Below are 22337 nucleotides of genomic sequence, written 5' to 3'. Positions count from 1 at the left end.
TGTATAATTGACTAAAAACAACATAATATAAAACTTTAGCCTTTTGAAATAAGAAAGGTGTCTGTTCCATTATTATTCTAATCATTTAAAAGTAGCAGTAAATCCATTGAAAAAAACGTGGGAGAGCATGGAGTGTTTTTAAACTAGCAAGCAGCATCCTAAGGGAACATGTGTGCCTGTGAACAGACCGGTTGGCAGGCCCATATGTTAACTCTGAGAAGGGGTTGTTCCTAAGTGAGACTTACATGGGGGAGAAGGACAGAGGGTTTTATAAAGTGAAGAATGATCAGTTTTCTGTGTGTGAACTTGGTGACTCTGAAATAGATATATTCTTGTGGATTGCTTTGTGCTTGGTTGGCCAGTGTGAGGAAGTAATGACATGTTTTGTACAGGGAGGCAAATTACAACCATGCCTTATAATTTTTGTACAAATTATTTGATCATCCGTTATAAAAGTCCAGCCACCCCAAAGTACTGATTTGCACTCTTAATCTTGAACCTTTAGTAGGTTGTTGGGCCTTTTTATTCCTAGGCAAGATTATTTCTGGGATATCTTCTGTTAAAAAATTCTGAAGCTCTCCAAGACTTTATAAGTTAAGAATTGAATGAAATCTTTACTTTTATCCCCCTTTTTGGATAGTACATGCTAAGGCCATCAGAGTAAGTATGGTCGTGATATTTACCTTTTAGTTTTATTAGTCTTTAATGTGTTAGCCCAGTTGGTTGTGCTCTTAAGGACTAACCCTTATGGACTAGTTTAGCCTGTGGCCCAAGGTTGCCCCACCACTTAACTACCTCAGAAATAAATGCAAGGTTACAAGGACATTTGGAGGAATAAATATCCATTATTACTGAAGAAAAATCAATTCTATTTGTAAATATATACCTCAATGACAAGGTGCAATTTCCCTGTTGTACTAAGTTACTTGTATGAACTTAATATAAATGTAGTTTCTCCATTTTAGGCCTAAAAACCTGTAGCATTAATTTACCAGTATTCTAATAAATAAATCTACACAAAATTGCTATTAATTTATGCTGTCTCTGCCAGGATGCAGATAATAAAATCTTGTTGAGACTGAACTCATTACTAAGTTTTAGCTTAAAACGTATTGGGAGATAGAGTAAATTTACTAGTATTCAGAAATACAGTTTGAGTGTTAGCATAAATAAAATGAAACTGATGTTCTTGAGTTTTCTAGTCTCTCATTATTTCACTTTGCATATCTGAATTTTTCTTCCTCAGGCTACCACAATGAACCTTTTATCATTGAAGCTAAAAATCACTTCCATTTTTTGGAAAAGATAATTTTCTTTTACATTCCAAAGTGCTAGGCATCACATTATCACAGTAACCTCAGTAAAATCTAAGTATTTTGGTATAAAAAAAATTATTTTGGTTTACCTCAAAAACAGAATAAAAATCAGAAGATACTAATCATGGACATTTCTTAGATTTCACTAGGGACATTCTCTTCTTGGTCTCTACTATTTCCCCCACATCTAGCCATATTGGGGGCTTAGTAAACGTTTGTTGAATAAATATACATTTGTCATTAAAGCGTTAATAGAAGAGAGGGAAAGAATGTAACTAAAGGCTAGGACCTTCTAATGGTTTACTCCACTATCTGACCAGTGCCCTTTACTGTTACTGTAAGTAACACCTTGGGAAGGCATTACTATAAATAGTTCTCAAATTGGTACCATTACTTTATATAGAATTCCTTTTTTTTCCTTTTCACAGTCATTGGTGATATGTGCATATTGTTATTATAAATCAGAAGTGTGTGTGCTTGGAACTCATTAGTGCTTGGATACTAATACCTAAATAAAGGAAATAACTCCTTTTGGAATCATGAAATAAAAATGAGTAGATCTAAGGTTTTTTTTCCAACCAAACTTCAATGGATAATTTGGGATGAGTCATTCAAAATCTAAACATGTTATAAAATTCTCTTTTCTTTCATAGAACATATACATTGTTCTAATAATAGTACTTTTCAAATGATAGGTATGAGAATGCTGTCATTCAGCAGGTTTTAATGATTGGGCAGACTGCAAAAATTTTTAAGGGAACCCAAAAATAATTTTATAGTAAAGCCAATATAGTGAGCCATTAGCTCTGTGACTAAATTTTCAGAAATATACATGGTTAAAAAAATGGTCAAGTATAAGTTTACACATCAGAATATGTCTTTAGCATGCAAAGAGCAAATAAAGATTGAAAGCAAAGGAGTTGCTATGAAAAGACGGTCAGAAAAAAGTAGGATAATATTCATTATCTGGGAGACAAAAATAGCATACCTGTTGCTTATTTATAATGTCACAGTTTCCTACCATGAACCTGTATCAGTCTTTTTAAATTTTTTCTTTTTTGGCCACCTCATGGCATGTGAAGTTCCTGCGCCAGGGATCGAATCCAAGCTGGAGCTCTAACCTATACCACAAGTGTGGCAATGCCTTTAACCCACTTTAACCCACTGAGCTGGACTGGGAATTGAACTCATCACCCTGCCTCTACAGAGACACCATCAATCCCATTGCAGCACAGTGGGAACTTACTCTGTATTAATCATTTGGGGGTCTAGGAAGAGGATGTGTGTTCCTTTTATGTAGAAACTTTAAACCTAAAATTGGAAGACAGGAAAAAAAAAAAGCTTGATGTTTATAACCCTTTATAGCCTTTCTTTTTCTAGATATCAAAATCTTCTTAAGAATGTTGTAATAGGAATTCCCGTTATGGCTCAGTGGGTTAATGACATGATGTTGTCTCTGTGAAGATGTGGGTTCTATCCCTGGCCTCATTCAGTGGGTTAAGGATCCAGTGTTGTCGAAAGTTGTGGCATAGGTCACAGATGCAGCTTGGATCCCTTGTTGATGTGTCTGTGACGTAGGCCCCAGCTGCAGCTCCAATTCGACCATTGGCCTGGGAACTTCCATATGCTGCAGGTGTGACAGTAAAAAGAAGGAAAAAAAAAAGAGTGTTATCTTACTATCCATTCTTTTAAAACTACTTGCTACTTTGTGTCGCTCAAGTAGATGGTACGCTGAATTGACTGTACTTGTATAAATCATTTATAATCTGAGTTTTATTTATTCAGTTTTTCCTTCAAGTATAAGTGAAAAAAATTGATATAGTTTTGAACTGTATTTTAAACCTTAACTTGAGAATTCTGAAGTTGCCTTTGTTACGTAGGTCCGTTTTTACCAATAGGTGAAAATTACGGTAAATGTAGCTCTTAACTAAACTTAAATCTGTTGATTCTTTTAACTATTTCAGTAACTCCAAAAATGAATGTCGTGAGAGTTCCCTGGTGGTCTAGTGGTTAGGACTCAGTGTTTCCACTACTGCAGCCTGGGTTTGGTTCCTCCTGGTCTGAGAGGAACTGAGATCCTACATCAAGCTGCTGCACGCTGCAGCCAAAAAAAGAATGTCTAGCATCCATCCCCCACACTCTGTCATAACTGTAGCATTAAATTTAAACCTGGAATTTCAAATTATTTCCCCTGCCTTATTTACAGCTGCTGTTTTTATTTTTAAGGAATGGTCGTTGGAGGTCAGAGTGGAAGTTTACAATCACTCCTTCAACCACTCAAGTGGTTGGCATCTTGAAAATTCAGGTAAGGAAAAAAGTTTGTTTGCTGATCTCTAAATGATTCTAAGTAGAGAAACTAGTTCATAGGTTTACATTTTCATAGTACACAGTAAACATTTCTTTTCCAGATCTTTGTTTTGAGATAATGGGAAACATAAGTCGTGCTGATTTCATCCTTTAAATAACCTTGCAGTTCATTTCCCTAGTCATCAGAAATATTCCAGGATAGCTGAAAGATTCTAAAAACACAGCTGACATTAGATGCTACCATTTGATCTGCTTTTCATACAATTTGTTCATCCAAGCATCTTCTGAGTTTGAGTTGTGCTCTTCTGTCTTTTGAATTGGGGGGGGAGAGTTGAGTGAAGTACAGTATTAATATGTGTGTGTATAGATCTATAAGTATATTTGTGTGTTAATACATACGCTATTACATATATCATAAATATCTTCTGTGCTCATATTTGCGCTCTTATATGAAACCCACTGAAATTGAATTATTTGACTCATTGTGAGCTCAAATTTATATAGAAGAAAATTTATAACTAAGAGGATTTGAATATAAATATTAATAAATAAGTAAAAGAAAAATAGCCAATCTTTTTGTCTTGGTTCACTTATTTATTCAGTACATTTGTTGCTCAACTATCATGAAAGGTATTGTGCTAAGAGTCATAAAATAGATGAATCAGATGTTGCTGCTTTATCATCTGACTCCATTATATTTATTTCTAGTCTTATAGCCTATTACTTTCCTGTCTTGGTGTGCCTGTCCCTTAAGGGCTAGTGAATAGAGGTTATGATCATGGATTCTGAAACCTAACTGCCTGAGTTTGAATCCCAGCTCTGCTGGTTTTTAGTTGTGTGACATCAGGAAGTCATTTAAGCTCATTTTGTTTATTTCCTCATCAGTTAAAAAAAAAGAAAAGAACAATAATGAAACAGCTAATATGATTGCTTGAAGATAATGTGGGCAAAATGATGAAAACAGAGCCAGACATAAAGGGCTTAATGAATGGTAGCCACTGTTGACACTACTTTTTCCTTTAGTTAGGCCTCAGTAGCTCTCAGTAGTTCTCTTCTATCTTTAGTATTAACATGATGCCTAGCATATAATGGTTACTTTATTTTGTTGAATTGTTGGACCCTTTGCCATCTCCTAATCCATTTTCACTTTGCCATCAAGAAAGTTGATTTTTTAAAATTTGAATCTGGACATATTCCTTGCCACTTGAGGCCATTTTAGTGGTACACTCACCTAGTAGATAGTCCGGACATATTTGTATGGCACACAGGGCCTAACGTTGACTTGTCCCCTACCTGTATATTTCGTTAGCCACTCCTCTTCCTACCCAACCTCACACACTTTCCACCTCTAAGTACCTGCAGGCCTTTGTAAAGTATACTCTTTCTCTAAGTTCAGTTGCCTCATCTTCCCTAGTTTTAGTTGTTATCACATTCTTTTACTAAACTCAGTTAGTGTTGCCTCTCTGAGTCGCAGGGTCTAGAGTATTTGCTGATGTACTTTGTATGTATCTCTTACTCTGCTATGTTGAAATATGAGATCAGGAACTATCTTTTTAAAGGCTTTGTATCTCTAGAACCTTCTGTAGTAGCAGACATATATAGTAATCACCCAATGTTTATTGAGTAAATTCATGTCTTTAAACTTAAGAAATTAAACGGTTAGTAGACCTACACCCACAAAAAAATGTGGAGCTGGGAAGAATATTCTGAATTTGATTTTGGAAATCTTGGATTTGGATTACCAGTAAAATGTCTACAAAGTAAAAATGTCCAGCAATTGGACTTGCCTCAGGAACTACTACCTAAGTCCCCATTAGACTGAGAGAAGGAAGAGGCTTGCTGGAGTTTAAAAGGTCAGGAGCTGAGCAGAAAAGTCCAGGTTAGAGCTGAAATTGGTAGCCATCTGTATTGATGTGATTATTGAATCCATAAGGATCTTGATAATTCCTGTAATATGACTTCTGTGATTTCTTTTTCTAATAGGTTCATTATTATGAAGATGGTAATGTTCAGCTAGTGAGTCATAAAGATATACAAGATTCCCTAACAGTGTCTGTAAGTAATTGATTACAAAATTAAATTAATGAACCTGATACTTTATAAAACCAGAACAACTTTGGAATTACCTTTTAAGTAGTCTTTCTGCTTCAAATTAAAGTGTTTTCAAATAGATTAAAGATGGTAAGTAATTGGAAATTGGTACCTAACTTTTTTTAGAGCTTTATTTAAGAAATTTAATTCATATACCATTCAACTCAGCCTTTTGAGGTGTAAAAAAATTTTTTTTTGTATATTAACAGGATTGTACATACAACAGTCACCACAATCTAATTTAAAATGTTTTCATTCTCTAAAAACCCTGTACCCATTAGCAGTCACTCTGCATTCCCCTCCACCAGTCCTTCCCTCAAACCCCTCTCAGCCCTAGGCAACCATGAATCTACTTTCTGACTCTGGATTTTTCTGTTTTGGACGGTTTAAATAAATGGAATCCTACAATATGTGACTTTTTTGTGACAAGCTTTTTTCACTTAGCATAGTATTTTCATGGTTAATCCATGTTGGAGCATGTATCAATACTTTATTCCTTTTTATTGCCAAGTAATAACCCATATACTACATTCTATTTGTGTATTTATCAGTTAATGGACATTTGTGTTGTTTTCTGCTTTATGCTCCTATGAACCTTCATGTACTATTTTTTGTGTAGACATCGTTTTAATTTCTCTGTGATATATCCATAGCAGTGGCATTGCTAGGTTGTATGATAGTTCTGTGTTAAACATTTTGAAGAACTGCCACACTGCTTCCAAAGTGGCTGCACTGTTTTACATTCCCATCAGTTGTATATGAGGGTTCTAGTTTCTTCACAGCCTCACCAAAACGTCTATCTCCCTTTTTTTATTATAGCCATACTAGTTGGTATTAAGTGGTATCTTATTGTGGTTTTCATTTATATTTTCCTGATGGCGAATGAGCATCTTTTTTTGTGTTTATTGGTCATTTGAATATCTTCTTCAGAAAAATGTCTTTCCATAGAGTTCCCGTCATGGCTCAGTGGTAACAAACCCGACTAGTGGTAACAAACCCGACTAGTAACCATGAGGATGTAGGTTCGATTCCTGGCCTTGCTTGTGGGCTAAGGATCCTGCATTGCCATGAGCTGTAGTGTAGGTCACAGGTGCGTCTTGGGTCTGGTGTTGCTCTGGCTATGGCGTGGGCCAGCAGCTACAGATCTCATTTGACCCCTAGCCTGGGAACTTCCATATGCTGCAGGTACAGCCCTATAAATGTCTTTTCATATCCTTTATTGATTTCTTAATAGGTTATTTGTGTTTTTATATAATGTTGTTATAATTGTTGTTTATATGTTCTGAATACAGGTTCTATATCAGATATATAATTTGCAAATATTTTCTGCCATTCTGTATGTCTTTTCACTTTCTTGGTAGTATCATGTGCAGAACAAAAAATTTCAGTTTTGATGTATCCAATTTATTTTTTCTTACTTGGGCTTTTGGAATATTAGTAGAAACCATTACCTGACCCAAGATCATAAAAATACACTCTAGTGTTTTCTTCTAAGAATTTTATAATTCCAGCTCTTAAATTTAGGTCTTTTATCTTGTACTTAACTTTTAGACCTTACTGTATATTTTTCTATATTTGGATTATGATTTAATGATGTTTTTCTGAAGTTCAGCTTTCAAATTCAAGAAATTTTGGACTTGGTTTTATTTCTCTGCAGAGATCTTTCACATAGCATTTTCATTGCATATGCAACTATTTCTTTGTGGAATTTTTTTTGCCCCAAGGGTATTAATAATACAACATGGGAGTTCCCGTTGTGGCTCAGTGGTTAATGAATCCGACTAGGAACCATGGGTTGCAGGTTCAATCCCTGCCCTTGCTCAGTGGGTTGAGGTTCCAGCGTTGCCGTGAGCTGTGGTATAGATCGCAGACGTGGCTCGGATCCTGCATTGCTGTGGCTCTGGCGTAGGCCAGCGGCTACAGCTCTGATTCGACCCCTAGCCTAGGAACCTCCATATGCCGTGGGAGTGGCCCTAGAAAAGGCAAAAAGACAAAAAAATAATAATAATAAAAAAATAATACAACATGTTTACAATGATATTTCTGGTAAATAGTTATGTTATATACCTAAAAGCACTAGTATATTATAAATACCAACTGCTAATATTCAAAATTAGCTAACATAAATTTTTTAAAAGTTTATTTTCAATTTAAGAAAGCATTTGATTTATATTTAAAAAAAACTAGTATGAATGTGGAGTTCCCGTCGTGGCGCAGTGGTTGACGAATCCGACTAGGAACCATGAGGTTGCGGGTTCAATCCCTGCCCTTGCTCAGTGGGTTAACGATCCGGCGTTGCCGTGAGCTGTGGTGTAGGTTGCAGACGCGGCTCGGATCCCGAGTTGCTGTGGCTCTGGCGTAGGCCGGTGGCTACAGCTCCGATTCGACCCCTAGCCTGGGAACCTCCATATGCCGCGGGAGCGGCCCAAGAAATAGCAACAACAACAACAACAACAACAACAAAAACTAGTATGAATGTGTTAGGCCACATGCTACATGAAAATAAAACTAGTTTTTTTTAAATTTTCTTTTCCTTTTCTTTTTTCTTTTTGTTTTGGCTTTTTCCAGTTTTTCATTAGAACTTAGATGATTTCTTCTTTCTTGCTAAGTGGTACCCTTCTTGTAAAATTTGCCAGTAACGATAGTTACTAATGTCTGGTTTTCCATGAGACACTGAATTCAATTTAGTTCTATATCATGAATATATATATGTAATATTATTTGTATATCTATGGTACTTGGTACTGTCTTCTTTGAGGAGTTCGAAATTGAGTAAAATTTCTCCCTAAGAAAGATTTGTCTACAAAATTATAGACTGTGGAGTTGTGAGATAATGGTCACAGTAATTAAACTTGACTAATATGCCAATTTGGGTTTAACATTTTAGAGTACCTTTCCAGTTTATCTTAGAGGATTTTTTTCTTTTCTTTTCTTTTTTTTTTTTTTTTGGAGGACTGCATTAGTGACATATGGATGTTCCCAGACTATGGGTTGAATAGAACTGCAGTTGCTAGCCTACACCACAGCCACAGCGACATGGGAGCTGAGCTGCATCTACCACTTACACCGCAGGTCACAGCAGCACTAGATCCTTAACCCACTCAGGAAGGCCAGGAGTCGAACCTGAGTCCTCAGGGATACCATTTGGGTTTGTTATTGCTGAGCCATGATAAGAACTCCTATCTTAGAGGATTTTCACTGCTATTGTATTGGTTTTGGACAGAGAAAAAAATACACCTGTTACATAAATATAAACATATGTAAATGTATATAAATAATATGTAAAGCCTCAGTTTCCATTAACTTTTGCTCTTAGGAAAAAAGCAAAGAGATGCATTATATTAGAATGTTAATTATTTTTTCCAGAAAATATTTAAACACTTAAAATTCACCTCAAATTCTAAAATATACTTTTTGTCATTGGTAATATTTTTTAAATGTATTATTGTTGTGGTAAATATGTCTCAATAAATATTTAGCAGTGTAGTCATTCATTAGAAATCTATGATTAACTTCTTACCTATAAAAATAACCTATTGTAATGCTTGTTAAATGTTATGATTGAAATTTTCATCAATGTATGTTAAGATTTCCTTAACCATTAAAACACTGAGACCATGCTTATTCTGTAGAGTTTTAAAACATTTTTACCTAGTTTCCTCTTGAATTTAGAATAATTGATCTTAAAGTATTTTCCCTTTGTCATAATTTCCCATCTGTGTTCTCTATTAAATTGTAACAAATCATTAACTGTACATATAGTGATATACCTATTTTAAAATAATAATGATATAGTTTTTAAATTACTATTTTATTTACTTTTGGTTTTGTTTTTCATTCAGAATGAGGTGCAAACAGCAAAAGAATTTATAAAGATTGTAGAGGCTGCAGAAAATGAATATCAGGTATGATTTTAAAAGATATTATATATAATCTATATTTGCTTATAAGTAATGGCACTGCAATTTTAATTTCAGTCATAAGCCTAGATTTTTTTCATTGTTTCACTGTAATAAAATACAATCTTTTTGTGTGTTTTTGTTGTTTTTATTCAAGGGTAAGCCTGTGAAAGTGTAGTTAAAACTCAGTTTTAGCTAACTATAATTTCTGAGTATTGATCAAAATAGACCAAGATTTTAAATCTAAATTTAAATTTTATTTTGTTTCTAATTGGAAATTTTAATTTAGGAGGTGTTTCTCAAAGCATTTGGATTATGTGTGATCTGCTTAGATCATATTTGATTTTGTACTTGCTTTTTACATTCTTTATGAGCTTCTAAACTGCACTCTTGAATTTAAGCATTTAATTTGTGGGTTGGACACGTTTCTACTCTTTGCAAACAGTAATTTGTAAAATTGTTCTGAGAGAAATAGTTAAATAGATCCAAAATGATGACACACAGCTAATAAATTTAATTTATAATTTAATTTTATTTAGTTATTCAAAATGATTATAAGCTTTTTCTTTTAGATGCTTTTAAACAGCTTTTAAAACCACATTAAGGTTTTTATTTGACTTTTTAAAAGCAGTGAAACAGGCTGCTTAAATAAAGATTTTTCCTAAAACATCTATGTGTTTTTATAAATTGTTTTGTTCCTTTTATTTCTTTAAACTTGTAACTACTGTTTTTCATAGACTGCCATCAGTGAGAATTATCAGACAATGTCGGACACTACTTTCAAAGCCTTACGTCGACAGTTGCCAGTTACACGCACTAAGATTGATTGGAACAAGATCCTTAGCTACAAGATTGGCAAAGAGATGCAGAATGCATAAGATCAACATTGCATGACCGGATTATTTTAGTGTCTTTGCGTTTTAAAAAAAAAAAAAAATCATTGCAGAAGTATTCAGAACTGTCAAGCTACCCAGTCAGATGGGCTGTTGCCATTTAAAAATCACTGTAATTAATTAGTTTGGTTAGAGCACAAAGCTTAGCTAATCAACCATTATTTTTTATTTCTTTTCTTCAAAGAAAACTGAAAATCATTTTAGTTTAAATCTTTTACTTTCTGTTATGCCTTTCTTTCTTACAATGAAGAGATGATTCCTCTAGTTTAATGTCAAAAGTTTTTGAAGTGTTTCAAAAATATTTTACTTACCATAACCCTGAAATTGTTGTCTTCAGTTTATGAAGTGGGTAATTTTTGATATTTGCCCAGTTCTTTTTAATGAGGTCAATAATGGACATTCTAGTTTAAGGTGGTTGATGGATTTAGCCATATATGCTGCTAAAGAAATTGTCTACCTTTTTCCCCTCACCTCTTTGATTTATGTAAGATTGAGATTAGAGGGAAAGCGTTTTCTATACCAATTGTGTTTAAACCTTTCAGGAAGGTTATTTAGCTAGCTTAGTGGATAACTAAACTTTTTTTAAACAAGGCCAAGGTCTAATGCTGTTTTGAGATTTCTGAATTAAATGAAAATACTTATTTCAGAAATGCATTTAATGCTTTTTTTCTTGTGACAGTTATGCAAATTAGCTTGAATTCCATATGTCCCTGAGTTATTTTTATCATAAAGCCACAAATGTATTATAACAAGGCAAATTGTAATATATATAATCCTGAACTCATGACCATGTCTCAGTTTATTTTTTTCTCGATTGAAAAGTACTAAAAATTCAATGTGACATTAAAATGAAAATTTTCCTATTTATTCGAGTATAAAAATCACTTACCAGTGAATCATATGCTATTTTAAAATACTTTCTTTGGATGTTTGTGATTCTTACCTGGTTATAAATTAGAAAAGCTGGGAGTACATATGGTATGCAGTTAAGTCTAAATTTTTCCATCTTCCTGTGCATCATAAGCATGTTTGTAATATTTAAAAAATATACATTTACTGATGCTACAGGAGTTTTAAGCCTGTGGTGAATGCTAGTACTTTACTGTAGGGAGGGTGGATTTATGGTTTCATTCAATTGAGTATTGCTTATTATACTCTGGTGGAATCCTTTTCTCACATGCTCCTGCAGATGTCTGGGCCTGGAAATGTTTTTTTAAAAATACCACTTTTATTATGCACAATAAAATATTTCAGTAGCTTGAATTGTATAGACTTTTAAAATTTAATGAAAGCATGTTTAATTTCTTTTTAGAAATCATGGTGAGCTTTGAAAGCATTGGGAATATAATATGAAATTATGACATTTTTGGCTAAATTGGTTTTTATAGATTTAAGATACAAGTTTTGTCACGTTGAGATTTCTGAAGACAATGAATTAGCATGTTAATTATCTACTCCCTTTTCAAAGAGACATTTTCAAAAATCGTTAATGATTCTGAATTAAACACTAGGCAAATCTTTAATTGATTAGCTTAGTCATATTAACTGGGCTGTGGGTTTTTATCCCCTGAGGTCAGTTACTTTATTGTATGGCCTAGAATACTTTGTTAAAAATATATGTAATTGTTTTTAAGATGATGTGTCTATAAAAGGTAATATTTATCAAGATAATGTAATGTGCAGCCTAAAAATATGGTTGTGCAATAGAGTAGTCTTTTATAGTCTAAGAATAGCATTTTATTTAAAGTGGAAGAAAAATAGAAACACAAGGAGTTCCCCATAGTGGCTCAGAGTGTTAAAAACCCAATTAGGATCCATGAGGATGCGGGTTTGATTCCTGGCCTCACTTAGTGGGTTAAAGGATCCTTTGTGTTGCCCCAAGCTGCGGCGTAGGTCACAGAGGCAGCTAAGATCGGGCATTTCTGTGTTTGTGGCATAGACCTTAAAAAGACCAAAAAAAAAAAAAGTCTGTATATGTATAGACACAAACTATCCAAAATTCAAGGATGTCATTTTTATAGGAGTCATAATGTCTGCTGTGTTGACTAGGCCGAAGTATGGAGGTAAAGGCAGAATTAGAACTATTAGGAGGCTATTGCATTAATCTGGTGGAGAGAGAAAGCTGCCTTGGCCTGAGGTGGTATCTGTAAGTGTAGAAGTGGTATTTCTGTATTTTAGTTAAAGATAAAATCAGTTGGGTTTACCAAAATTGTTTGTGAAGTGTGAGATATAGAGAAATGTCTGGAGTTCCTGTTGTGGCGCAGCGGAAACGAATCTGACTAGGAACCATGAGATTTCAGGTTCTATCCCTGGCCTCGCTCAGTGGGTTATAAGGATCCAGCGTTGCCATGAGCTGTGGTGTAGCCCAGCAGCCGCAGCTCCGTTTCAGCCCCTAGCCTGGGAACCTCCATATGCCATGGGTATGGCCCTGAAAAAGCAAAAAAAAAGAGAGAGAGAGAAATGTCAAGGACAGTCCGGCTTGAGAAATTGAGGAAGATTCAGGGTTGGGGAAGGGCTGGGAGCTCAATTTTATTTTATTTATTTTTTATTTTTTTGTCTTTTTGCCATTTCTGGGCCACTCCCGTGGCATATTGAGGTTCCCAGGATAGGGGTTGAATCGGAGCTGTAGCCACCGGCCTACGCCAGATCTGCAACCTACACCACAGCTCACGGCAACGCCGGATCGTTAACCCACTGAGCAAGGGCAGGGATTGAACCCGCAACCTCATGGTTCCTAGTCGGATTCGTTAACCACTGCGCCACGACGGGAATTCCTGAGAGCTCAATTTTAGATTGCAACAGGGAATTACCATGTAGCAGGTAAGTGCTAGAGATAGGAGGTAGAAGAGTGCTCTAGACCAGAGGAATGGGAGAGTAATGGAACTGGGAAACACAATTTGACAGGCAGGTAAAATGAAGACTACTTGAGGTTAGTGATAATGAATTTAAAGTGAGATCAGTGATAATGGCTGTATGTTTTTCTTCAGCCGTGCAAAACTGCATGAGGGCAGGCGTAGAGTAGATGAACTGAACTTAACCAAGATTGTAGTTTTGCCCAGAGAGTGTGACTGACCCCATGAAAAGGAGTATTTTTGCCAGAGAGTCTGACTGTAATGATAGCCTGGGAACTTAAGATCTGTAAGTGCGTCAGTGAGAGCATAAGAGGTGGAGAGGGGTAGCAAAAATGTGGCACGGTTAATGGCTTATAGATATGCTTAGAAGGGATGATCTGAAAATATAGGAAGTGGGGTTAGAGTGCTGTGTTTAAAATTAAGAATTTGAGGAGTTACCCTTATCTGTCATGACAGGTATTATATCAAGAGAGTGACTGACTGAAGAGAGAGAGGAGAGGAGTTCAGGAACTGTGAAGGCCCTTTTGCTATTATATTGTAGTCTAGAATTCTGATACAATGAGGGGTTGGGACACCAGTGCTGTTTTTCCAGTCTTTGCTTGGATATACATTTATAATGCATTTGAGTTAGATTATATGAGACAGATACTTAAGAGGTTTTTCCTCATTTGAGATTTCAGAAACTAAAATGGAGATAGGAGCATTGAAAGGTTTTCCTGGAGGAATTCCCATTGTGGCTCAGCAGATTAAGAACGTGGCTAGTATCCATGAGGATGTGGGTTTGATCCCTGGCCTCGCTCAGGGGCTTAAGGAGGTGTTGCCGCAAGCCACAGTGTAGGTCTCAGATGCCACTTGGATCTGGCATGGCTGTGGCTGTGACTTCAGCTCTATTAGAACCCCAACCCTGGGAACTTTCATATGCCAAATTCCATATGCTGGGCATGTGGCCCTAAAAATAAAAAGACAAAACAAAAAAACTTTTTTCAAAAGGGTGTCCTAGAAGTTCTCGTTCATCACAAATGTTTTTGGAAAGTGAAATTCTTAGGAAAGTAATTAAGAATTATGGGTAGTTCCTGTCGTGGCTCAAAGGAAACGAATCTGACTAGTATCCATGAGGACTTGGGTTTGATCCCTGCCCTCCCTCAGTGGGTTAAAGGTTCTGGCATTGTGGTGAGCTGTGGTGTAGATCACAGATGTGTCTTGGATCTGGTGTTCCTGTAGCTGTGGTATGGGCCAGGAGCTGTAGTTCCCATTCAACCCCTTGCTTGGGAATTTCCATCTGTCATGTTGTGGCCCTAAGAAGCAAAAAAGAACAATTATAGATAATTCTACAGCATTTGCATGGTCTTTCTGTGATTAAAATCATTTTTTACTTAATCACAGCAGAAGCTTGGGGATAATGTAGGATCCCTTGAAAAGATCTTCTGTATTGATCATCAGTGTATGCCTTTGCCAGCTAGTGGGTGTAAAATAGAAAGGCATATTTTGCCAAACATAGATGTTTGTTAATGAAACGTCCTTAGAAAGAAAGTGTATTTCTGTTCACTTCTCCGCGGTAGATTATTTAAGAACAGAAATGCAATGTATGTGCTGTTTCTAAATTGTAGTGTTTTGGGCCTGAAACTGATAGCTTTTTCAAGGCAAGACTCTTTGTATAGACGCCTTCAAATCTGATTTCTGCATATTATGAAAAAGCTTTATTGTAGATTGGCCAGTAGTGCTAGCTGTTCGAGAATATGCAAACTATTTACCAATTAAAATAACCACTTAAACATTGAAGGCCTAATTAGTATTAGAAATTAATATCAGGTCATTCAAGATTAATCACCTGTGTTCAGAGGACTGTGTCCTACGTATTGTAGAATCAAGAAAATAGAAAACTATTTCTTAGAGGTGTCTACAAAGTAGTAATGGGACTATAGCAGTCTTTTCTAATTTTTTCACATTGTAACATATATGGAAAACGGTGATCTTTCTGCGCCATTCTGGAAGAAATGAATGAGGCCGCCAGCCGACTATTGAAGGGATTGAAGGGATCAGAACTTTGATATACCTTGAACCTATGAAGGTGTATAAAATACTTTAAGACTGTTTGCAAGATAAACTTAAAGCCTACCCTTAGCAAAGGTAGCTTTTATTATTATTTATCTATTTATTTGTATTTTTAAAGTATAGTTGATTTACAATGTTATGCTAATTTCAAGAGTAGCTTTTAAAAGGATGTCAAGCCAAAGAAGGTTCCTGGAAAGGGTGAGTTTAAACTCTACTTCAGCACACTAATACTTTTTGTTAAGTATGCATGTAACTGGTAGGCAGGAAATCCTCTTTTATCTCAGGACAGCATCGAAATACATGTAAGAGCTGATATGTCATGGGTCAAACGGTGTTAACCAGTTAAAATTTAAATCTGACTTTATATCTTTTTTTACACATATCCCAGTACAAAATGAAATCAACACAAAGGGTAAAATTTTAAATGTATTCTTATAAAACTGGAATGTGACTAAGAAGATACTAAAGCATTTTTATCCCTAGTTTTAGTGTAACTTAAGACAATCATAATAGTTTAATGTCATAACAGTTGTAACATGTGTTGAAAACTATAAGTTTACTTTTTCTGTCCTTCCTCCATCCATCCCTCCCTTCCCCACGTTTCATTCCTTTCCCTTCCTCCCTCCCTTCCAACCTTCCTGCCTTCCTTTCTTGTGTATCAGAGAACTAACATTTTTTTTCTCATAAACTGACCAGAGAGCACACATGTCATGGGTGTCAAATCAGCCGTTCATTGTAATAGTAGACCTTCACTACATGAACATCAAGCTCTCTCACGAATAGAAAACTGTTAAGGACACATGTCTTAGAAGATGATTTCTTGGGGAAATTCGTAAAATGCTCAGCTCTTAAACTAATAAATATCTAAGGAATTCTCTTACTAAAAGATACCCCGAAAGGTCTTGTTGACTAAAGAGTAAAAAGCACTGTCTTCTTCCATGGCTTCAAGTTTTGTGTGTGTTTTTTTTGGTTTTGTTTTGTTTTTTTGTCTTTTTGCTATTTCTTGGGCCGCTCCCGCGGCATATGGAGATTCCCAGGCTAGGGGTCTAATCGGAGCCGTAGCCACCAGCCTACACCAGAGCCACAGCAACGCGGGATCCGAGCCGCGTCTGCGACCTACGCCACAGCTCACGGCAACGCCGGATCGTCAACCCACTGAGCAAGGACAGGGACCTAACCCGCAACCTCATGGTTCCTAGTCGGATTCGTTAACCACTGCACCACAACGGGAACTCCACTCTTTTTTTTTTTTTTTTGTCGCTTCAAGTTTTGTGTTGTAACTTGCTAATTTAGCAGAATCTGAATGCTGATGCAGATCTCTTTCACACTTCTACCTGAAAATGAAGTCTTCCCCGGTGTTCCCCAAAAGAATGCTAAAGAGAAATATCAAGGAGCTATAGGTTTCTTATGCATAGTGAACAGTAAGACTTTAGTTCTTTTAGATTGCACAAAAAAATGTAGGAGATCAGTGTGTTCAGGACACTGAAAGTATCTCAAATAAGGGAAAAACAAATTTTGAAAGAAAAAAAAAGGGGGAAATCCTGCTGATGTATACCTTTTACAAAGGAGAAAGAAAAATTAAAAGGAAATCTCAGAGTCTTGCATTGGCAAAACCTTAACTCCAGTCTAAATACAGTAACAGAGAATGAATACAGAAACCACGGTTTGATAACATTGAAATAGCATACAGCTTTTAAAAATTTATGAGCCAGAGCTTCATATACAACAAACTATAAATGTCGAGGGAAAAAAGCAAGATGCAAAAAGGTAAGTACAGTTTTGAGTGTAAGTTGAAAACTTCTAAAACTGCATAAATGCGTGTGTATGTATCTGTGTGTATGTGTATATACACACACATATATATTCTTTTATGTACAGTAAATGTCTAAAAACATTCAATGAAGTAAAAAAACCAAATCAGGATAATGTATGTATGGGGAGGAACATAGAGGAATGGGATTGGGCAATTGTATAGAGAGATTCAGTTGTATCAGTAAGAATTTGTTTCTTAAACTCAGTAGTTCTCAGACAGGTGTTCACTACAACGTTATCAGTTTTTTATCTGATATTTTGTAATCTAAAATATTATGCAACTTATGTTGACACATTTGGAACTCTGAAAGGACTCAGGTGAAGGTCATAAAATGGCAAAGGTCATAACCATAGAAAAATTGAATACAAAGTTTAATTTTACCTCTGTTAAAAGTCATTAGATCTATATTTTATAGTCAAGTCCATCAAACTTTACATATTCAGATGTAGAAATAGAGGGACATCTATTTTATGGGCCTGGCATAATCTTTAAAAAGGCACCAAGAAAGAACTATTGATAAAATTTCTCCATAAAGTTAAAAGCAAAATTCCTTAATACAGTATAAAAAAACATACCACATTATTACCAAGGAGTGTTTATTACTGGAATGCAATTATTGTTCCTTGTTAGCAAATTTAGTAATAGAGCTCACTGTGTTAACATACTAAAGGGGAAAAACACATCGTCTTCTCAGTAAGACATTTTATAAAGTATGTACTCAGTCCTGATTTTAAAGGCAGCATCTTGGATTTCCCATTGTGGCTCAGTGGGTTAAAAACCCAACTAGTATTCATGACGATGTGGGTTTGATCCCTGGCCTCTCAGTGGGTTAAGGATCCAGTGTTGCTGCAAGCCACAGTGTAGATCACAGATGTGGCTTGGATCCCATGTTGCTGTGGTGTAGGCCAGCAGCTGCAGCTTCAATTCAACCCCTAGCCCAGGAACTTCCATATGCTGCAGGTAATGCCCCAATAATAATAATAATAATAATGGCAGTATCTCAAGTCAATGGGGTAAAGATGGATTACTCCATAAATGATTTGGAACAACAAGGTGGCTAGCTGGTAGAAGAAAAATTTGATCCATACCCTTCTCATCGTAAATCAAGTTAAAATTGGATCAAAGATTTATTGGTATAAGTTATCATAAAATTTCTTGAATAGATCATGGTAATAATTTTTAAACAAATTCAGAATAATAGAGTGTTAGAAGATCTTTCTAAGACAAAACCCTCAGAATATATACAATCAAAATGTATTTTCAAAAAAAAAAAAAAAGTTCCTGCTGTGGGACATACAGGTCAGCAGGCGTCTATAGGGTGCTGGGATGCAGGTTCTGTCCCTGGTCTGACACAGTGGGTTAAGGATCTGGCATTGCTGCAACCACTGCATAGGTTTTAACTGCAGCTCAGATCTGATCCCTGGCCACAGAAAAAGGGGGGAAAAAAGTAATGTATTCGAAGTCATAAAAATCAGGATTTTTTGTATGACTTAAAATGCTCTAAGCAATGTCAAAAAACAAATTACCCATAGGAGAAAAGATATTTGCAACTTACTTGACAAATGGTTAATTTTCTTAATGTCTAATGAGTACCAATACAGCAATTAAAAGAAGAGTCCAACAGAAAATTGAAAAGCAAATCCTCTGAAGTGTGAGTCTCTGGCATAGAAAGACTTGCCAGTCTTGCTCTGCTTAATTGGACTTTCATTAAGAAAGAAACTTGTTAAGGCTACTACTGTTTGTCATTTGAGGCATTTTTAAAGTCACTCGTTTCTGCTCATCCTACACAGAATTTGGTAGTGGAAGTAGAGTCCTACAATTCACAAAACCTAAAACATGGTATTGGCTAGAGGCAGTGTATGCCAACAGGGTTTCTACTGATTTGCACGCTGCACTCTGGTGCATTTATCATCTCTCCCTATAGGTATCAAATGCCACTCTTTGGTGCATTTATCAGCTCTGCCTATAGGCACCAAATGCCAGTGACACCTCCTAACCCTTGTGACATAACTTCCTGGAGGAAGGGAATATTGCGCCACTTGCTAAGTGAATTCTGTAGGGTAGAGATATTGCAAGCTGGAAAGGTGACTCTTATTAGGCCATGACAGAACATTGAAATTCTTGCCTCCAATATGTTAGGAAAGTGGAATGGCATGGCTTTAATAGTAGACAAGATGAGAGGGAAGATTCCCAATGGTGACCTGTTTCTTCAGGCTGACGATAGCTCCTTTACCAGCTGAGATGGAAGACAGAAGGAAGAGCTTAACAACTGTACTCAATCCTTCCTGCCAAGTATGAGATGCTTGTAGAGCCAAGCCCAGTTAAATTTCTTGCAACAATCAAATCTTGCCAGGATTGCGGTTTACTAATTACTGATCCAAAAATGTTCCCACGTCCATTGTCAGGATCATTCATTCTCTCATTGTAATTTAGATTGCAGGTACAAAGTGATGACATCAGTCAGACAAGAGTGAAGACAGAGATAAGCCCACTGTTAAAGAAATTATATTAGTTTTGCCGTTGCTGTGTAACAGATTATCACAAAGTTAGCATCTAAAAACAATTAGAGTTCATTGTCTCTCAGTTTCCACGGGTCAGGTGTCCAGGTACATGTTAGCTGGGTGGTCTGTTCAGGATTTCACCTGGCTAAGCTCAAGGTGAAGTCTGGGGCAGCGACCTCATCTGAAACTTGTGGTTGGCAGAATTCAGTTCCTCGTCATTTGAATTCAAGAATTAAGTGATTATGTAATTTATTACCCAAACCAGAATACTTTTGAGGGAGAAAGGGAAACTAATAATTACATTGATATCATGTGTAACCAGGTTCTATTCCAGGCAAACTGCTATGTGTGGTCACCCTGGTCAACTACAGTGAGCTTTGAAAGCTGTGCAATCCCAGTTGTAGCCAAGAAGGATGACGGAAAATGAAAATCCTTCCTGGGGAGAATGGGTAAGTTCTTCCCAAAGAGCAGAATCAGGGGATGCCCCATGGACTAACCAAGGATCAAATCCTACAGGCAGCGTGACGACACCTTGAAATTTCCTCAGAGTGATATTTGATAAGCAATGGCAGTATGTATTTTCCGTTTTGTTCCTTTTTTTTTTTCTTTTGTCTTTTTGAGGGCCACACCCGTGGCATATGGAGAGTCCCAGGCTAGGGGTCTAATTGGAGCTGTAGCTGCTGGCCTATGCCACAGCCACAGCAGCACCAGATCTGAGCCATGTTTGCAACCTACACCACAGCTCACGGCAACGCTGGGTCCTTAGCCCACTGAGTGAGGCCAGGAATCCAACCCACAACCTCATGGTTCCTAATCTGATTCATTGCCGCTGCGCCACGATGGGAACTCCTGTGTGTGTGTGTTCTATTTTTTGAATTGTAATTATTCTGTTCCTGTGTCTCCATTTCACAGTGGGTGTATTGGAGCAGATAACATCTTTCAGTTTATAGTTTGACTGCACTGAGCGGATGGGTATTTGGGGTGTCTACCTTGGTGAGGGATATATTACTCTGCATGATAAGAAAGGTGCATTTGCATAGGTCATAGGGATAAAATGTGGCAGAAATAGCTAGTTTCCCCCTAATAACCTTTTTTTAGTGGCTCAGCTGCTCTTGCAGGTAAAGACTACTTTTCCCAGCTTCCCTAAGAGCTATGTGACTAAATGTTGGCTAATTGGTTAAGTGAAAGTCTTGTAGGATAACTTCTGGGAACTTCCCAACTGATCTGAGCCTCTGTACTCCCTTTTTTCCTTCTTCCTCTTCCCTGAAACTTTACTACCACCCCTTTGGGCCATTGAGTCCAAGCACACATGGTGTATAAACCCTATTTTTCACTCTTTACCATAACCAGCTTGAACCGTCTATGTAGTCTTTTACCTAACAGAGAAATAAACCCCTATCTTATTTAAGCCACTGCTGTTGTTTCTTCTTAGGTACAGTTTAACCTAATACTAAAAGGTGGAGACCTACTCCTATTCCCATCCCATCTGATATATAAGTAATAATAATAATTCCAAAGGGGCTAAAGATCTAGCCAGATCAAGTGGTGAATGTTTTTGGAACTAATAGTCTTAAGTTAAAGAAAACCTTACCAAAACAAACAAACAAACAAAAAGCTCTCAGAAGTCATGAAGGGAAAGACTGCCATTTCCGATACCAAAACTTATAACATTTTTGACCACGTAAGAAACCATTACTAATGGTTACAAGCACTTTTCTCTCTCTCTGCTTTTTCCCTTTTAATTATATATTTGGCATATTTTTTAGTCAAAAATGCTGTCGCTGAGGTTTCAAAATTCTACTTGAAAGGAAAAGCAGTTTATGTTTCTGAACATGTGTTTGAGTGGGATATTTCTGAATGTTTCACCAGTGGTTAAGGCGGCAGTTCCTGAGGCAAACCAGCAGGTGTCGCTGTTCTCATTTCAGGCAAATAGTTCCCAGAGATATTGAAAAGGCGGAAGTCAAGCTACCATGTGCTTTGTCAGACCACGTGGAGCACCTGGGCTTGTCATGACTTGGCTGTTACTCATCAGGATAGTGCTAGTTCTAGGAAATAAATGTTTCAGTTACCATCTAAGGAAAGGACACTTATGATGTGGAAATGCTTAGTAATAAATTAGGGGATTGCCTACTAATGCTTGTAAAAAAATTTGTTTGAGATATTTAAGCCAGAGTACAGCCTTTCCTGTCTTTGACATCAAGGACTCACTTAAAAGTCTTAGGAAAGCATGATCCCTCTTCTCAGAAAAATGCATGTGTGTCTGTACATCCATATCTCTCTCTCTTGCTCTCTCAACATATGCATACTTCATATCATACAATTTAAGAGAGTTCATGTTCCCTATAATCTATTGTTTCCTGATCTGAGTAATGTTTCAACATATGTTATAGAAAAAAAATTTTGCAGAACCCCGTTAGGGTTAAATTATTTTTTTAAATCTTAATTCTTTCGTTTAACACATTTTTCTCCAACTCCTCCCATTGGCAGACACTGTTTAGGTATTTGGCAAAGCAGTAGAGGGTTAGACAATAAAACTCCTTACTAGCTAGGGGAGAGAGAGGCACTAAGCAAGTAAATAAGAAAATGCCAGTTAGTGATGTGTATAAAGGAAAC

General features: G+C 36.4%; 1 protein-coding gene across 1 annotated transcript in view; it reads left to right on the top strand.

Moving 5' to 3' along the window:
- CAPZA2 (capping actin protein of muscle Z-line subunit alpha 2) overlaps positions 1-11293 on the top strand; it is a 52104-nt gene extending 40811 nt beyond the window's left edge. Inside the window, exons 7-10 of the mRNA XM_047763275.1 lie at positions 3543-3621; positions 5607-5678; positions 9557-9619; positions 10351-11293. Coding sequence (XP_047619231.1) covers positions 3543-3621; positions 5607-5678; positions 9557-9619; positions 10351-10491 — 355 coding nt within the window. The 3' untranslated portion in view covers positions 10492-11293. The remainder of the gene's footprint in view (positions 1-3542; positions 3622-5606; positions 5679-9556; positions 9620-10350) is intronic.
- The last annotated feature ends 11044 nt before the right edge of the window (positions 11294-22337 follow it).

Source organism: Phacochoerus africanus, chromosome 16, assembly GCF_016906955.1.
Source record: "Phacochoerus africanus isolate WHEZ1 chromosome 16, ROS_Pafr_v1, whole genome shotgun sequence".
NCBI classification, from domain to species: Eukaryota; Metazoa; Chordata; class Mammalia; order Artiodactyla; family Suidae; genus Phacochoerus; species Phacochoerus africanus.
The sequence above is the reverse complement of the archived record's forward strand: the minus strand, read 5'-3'. Positions and strand labels throughout refer to the sequence as shown.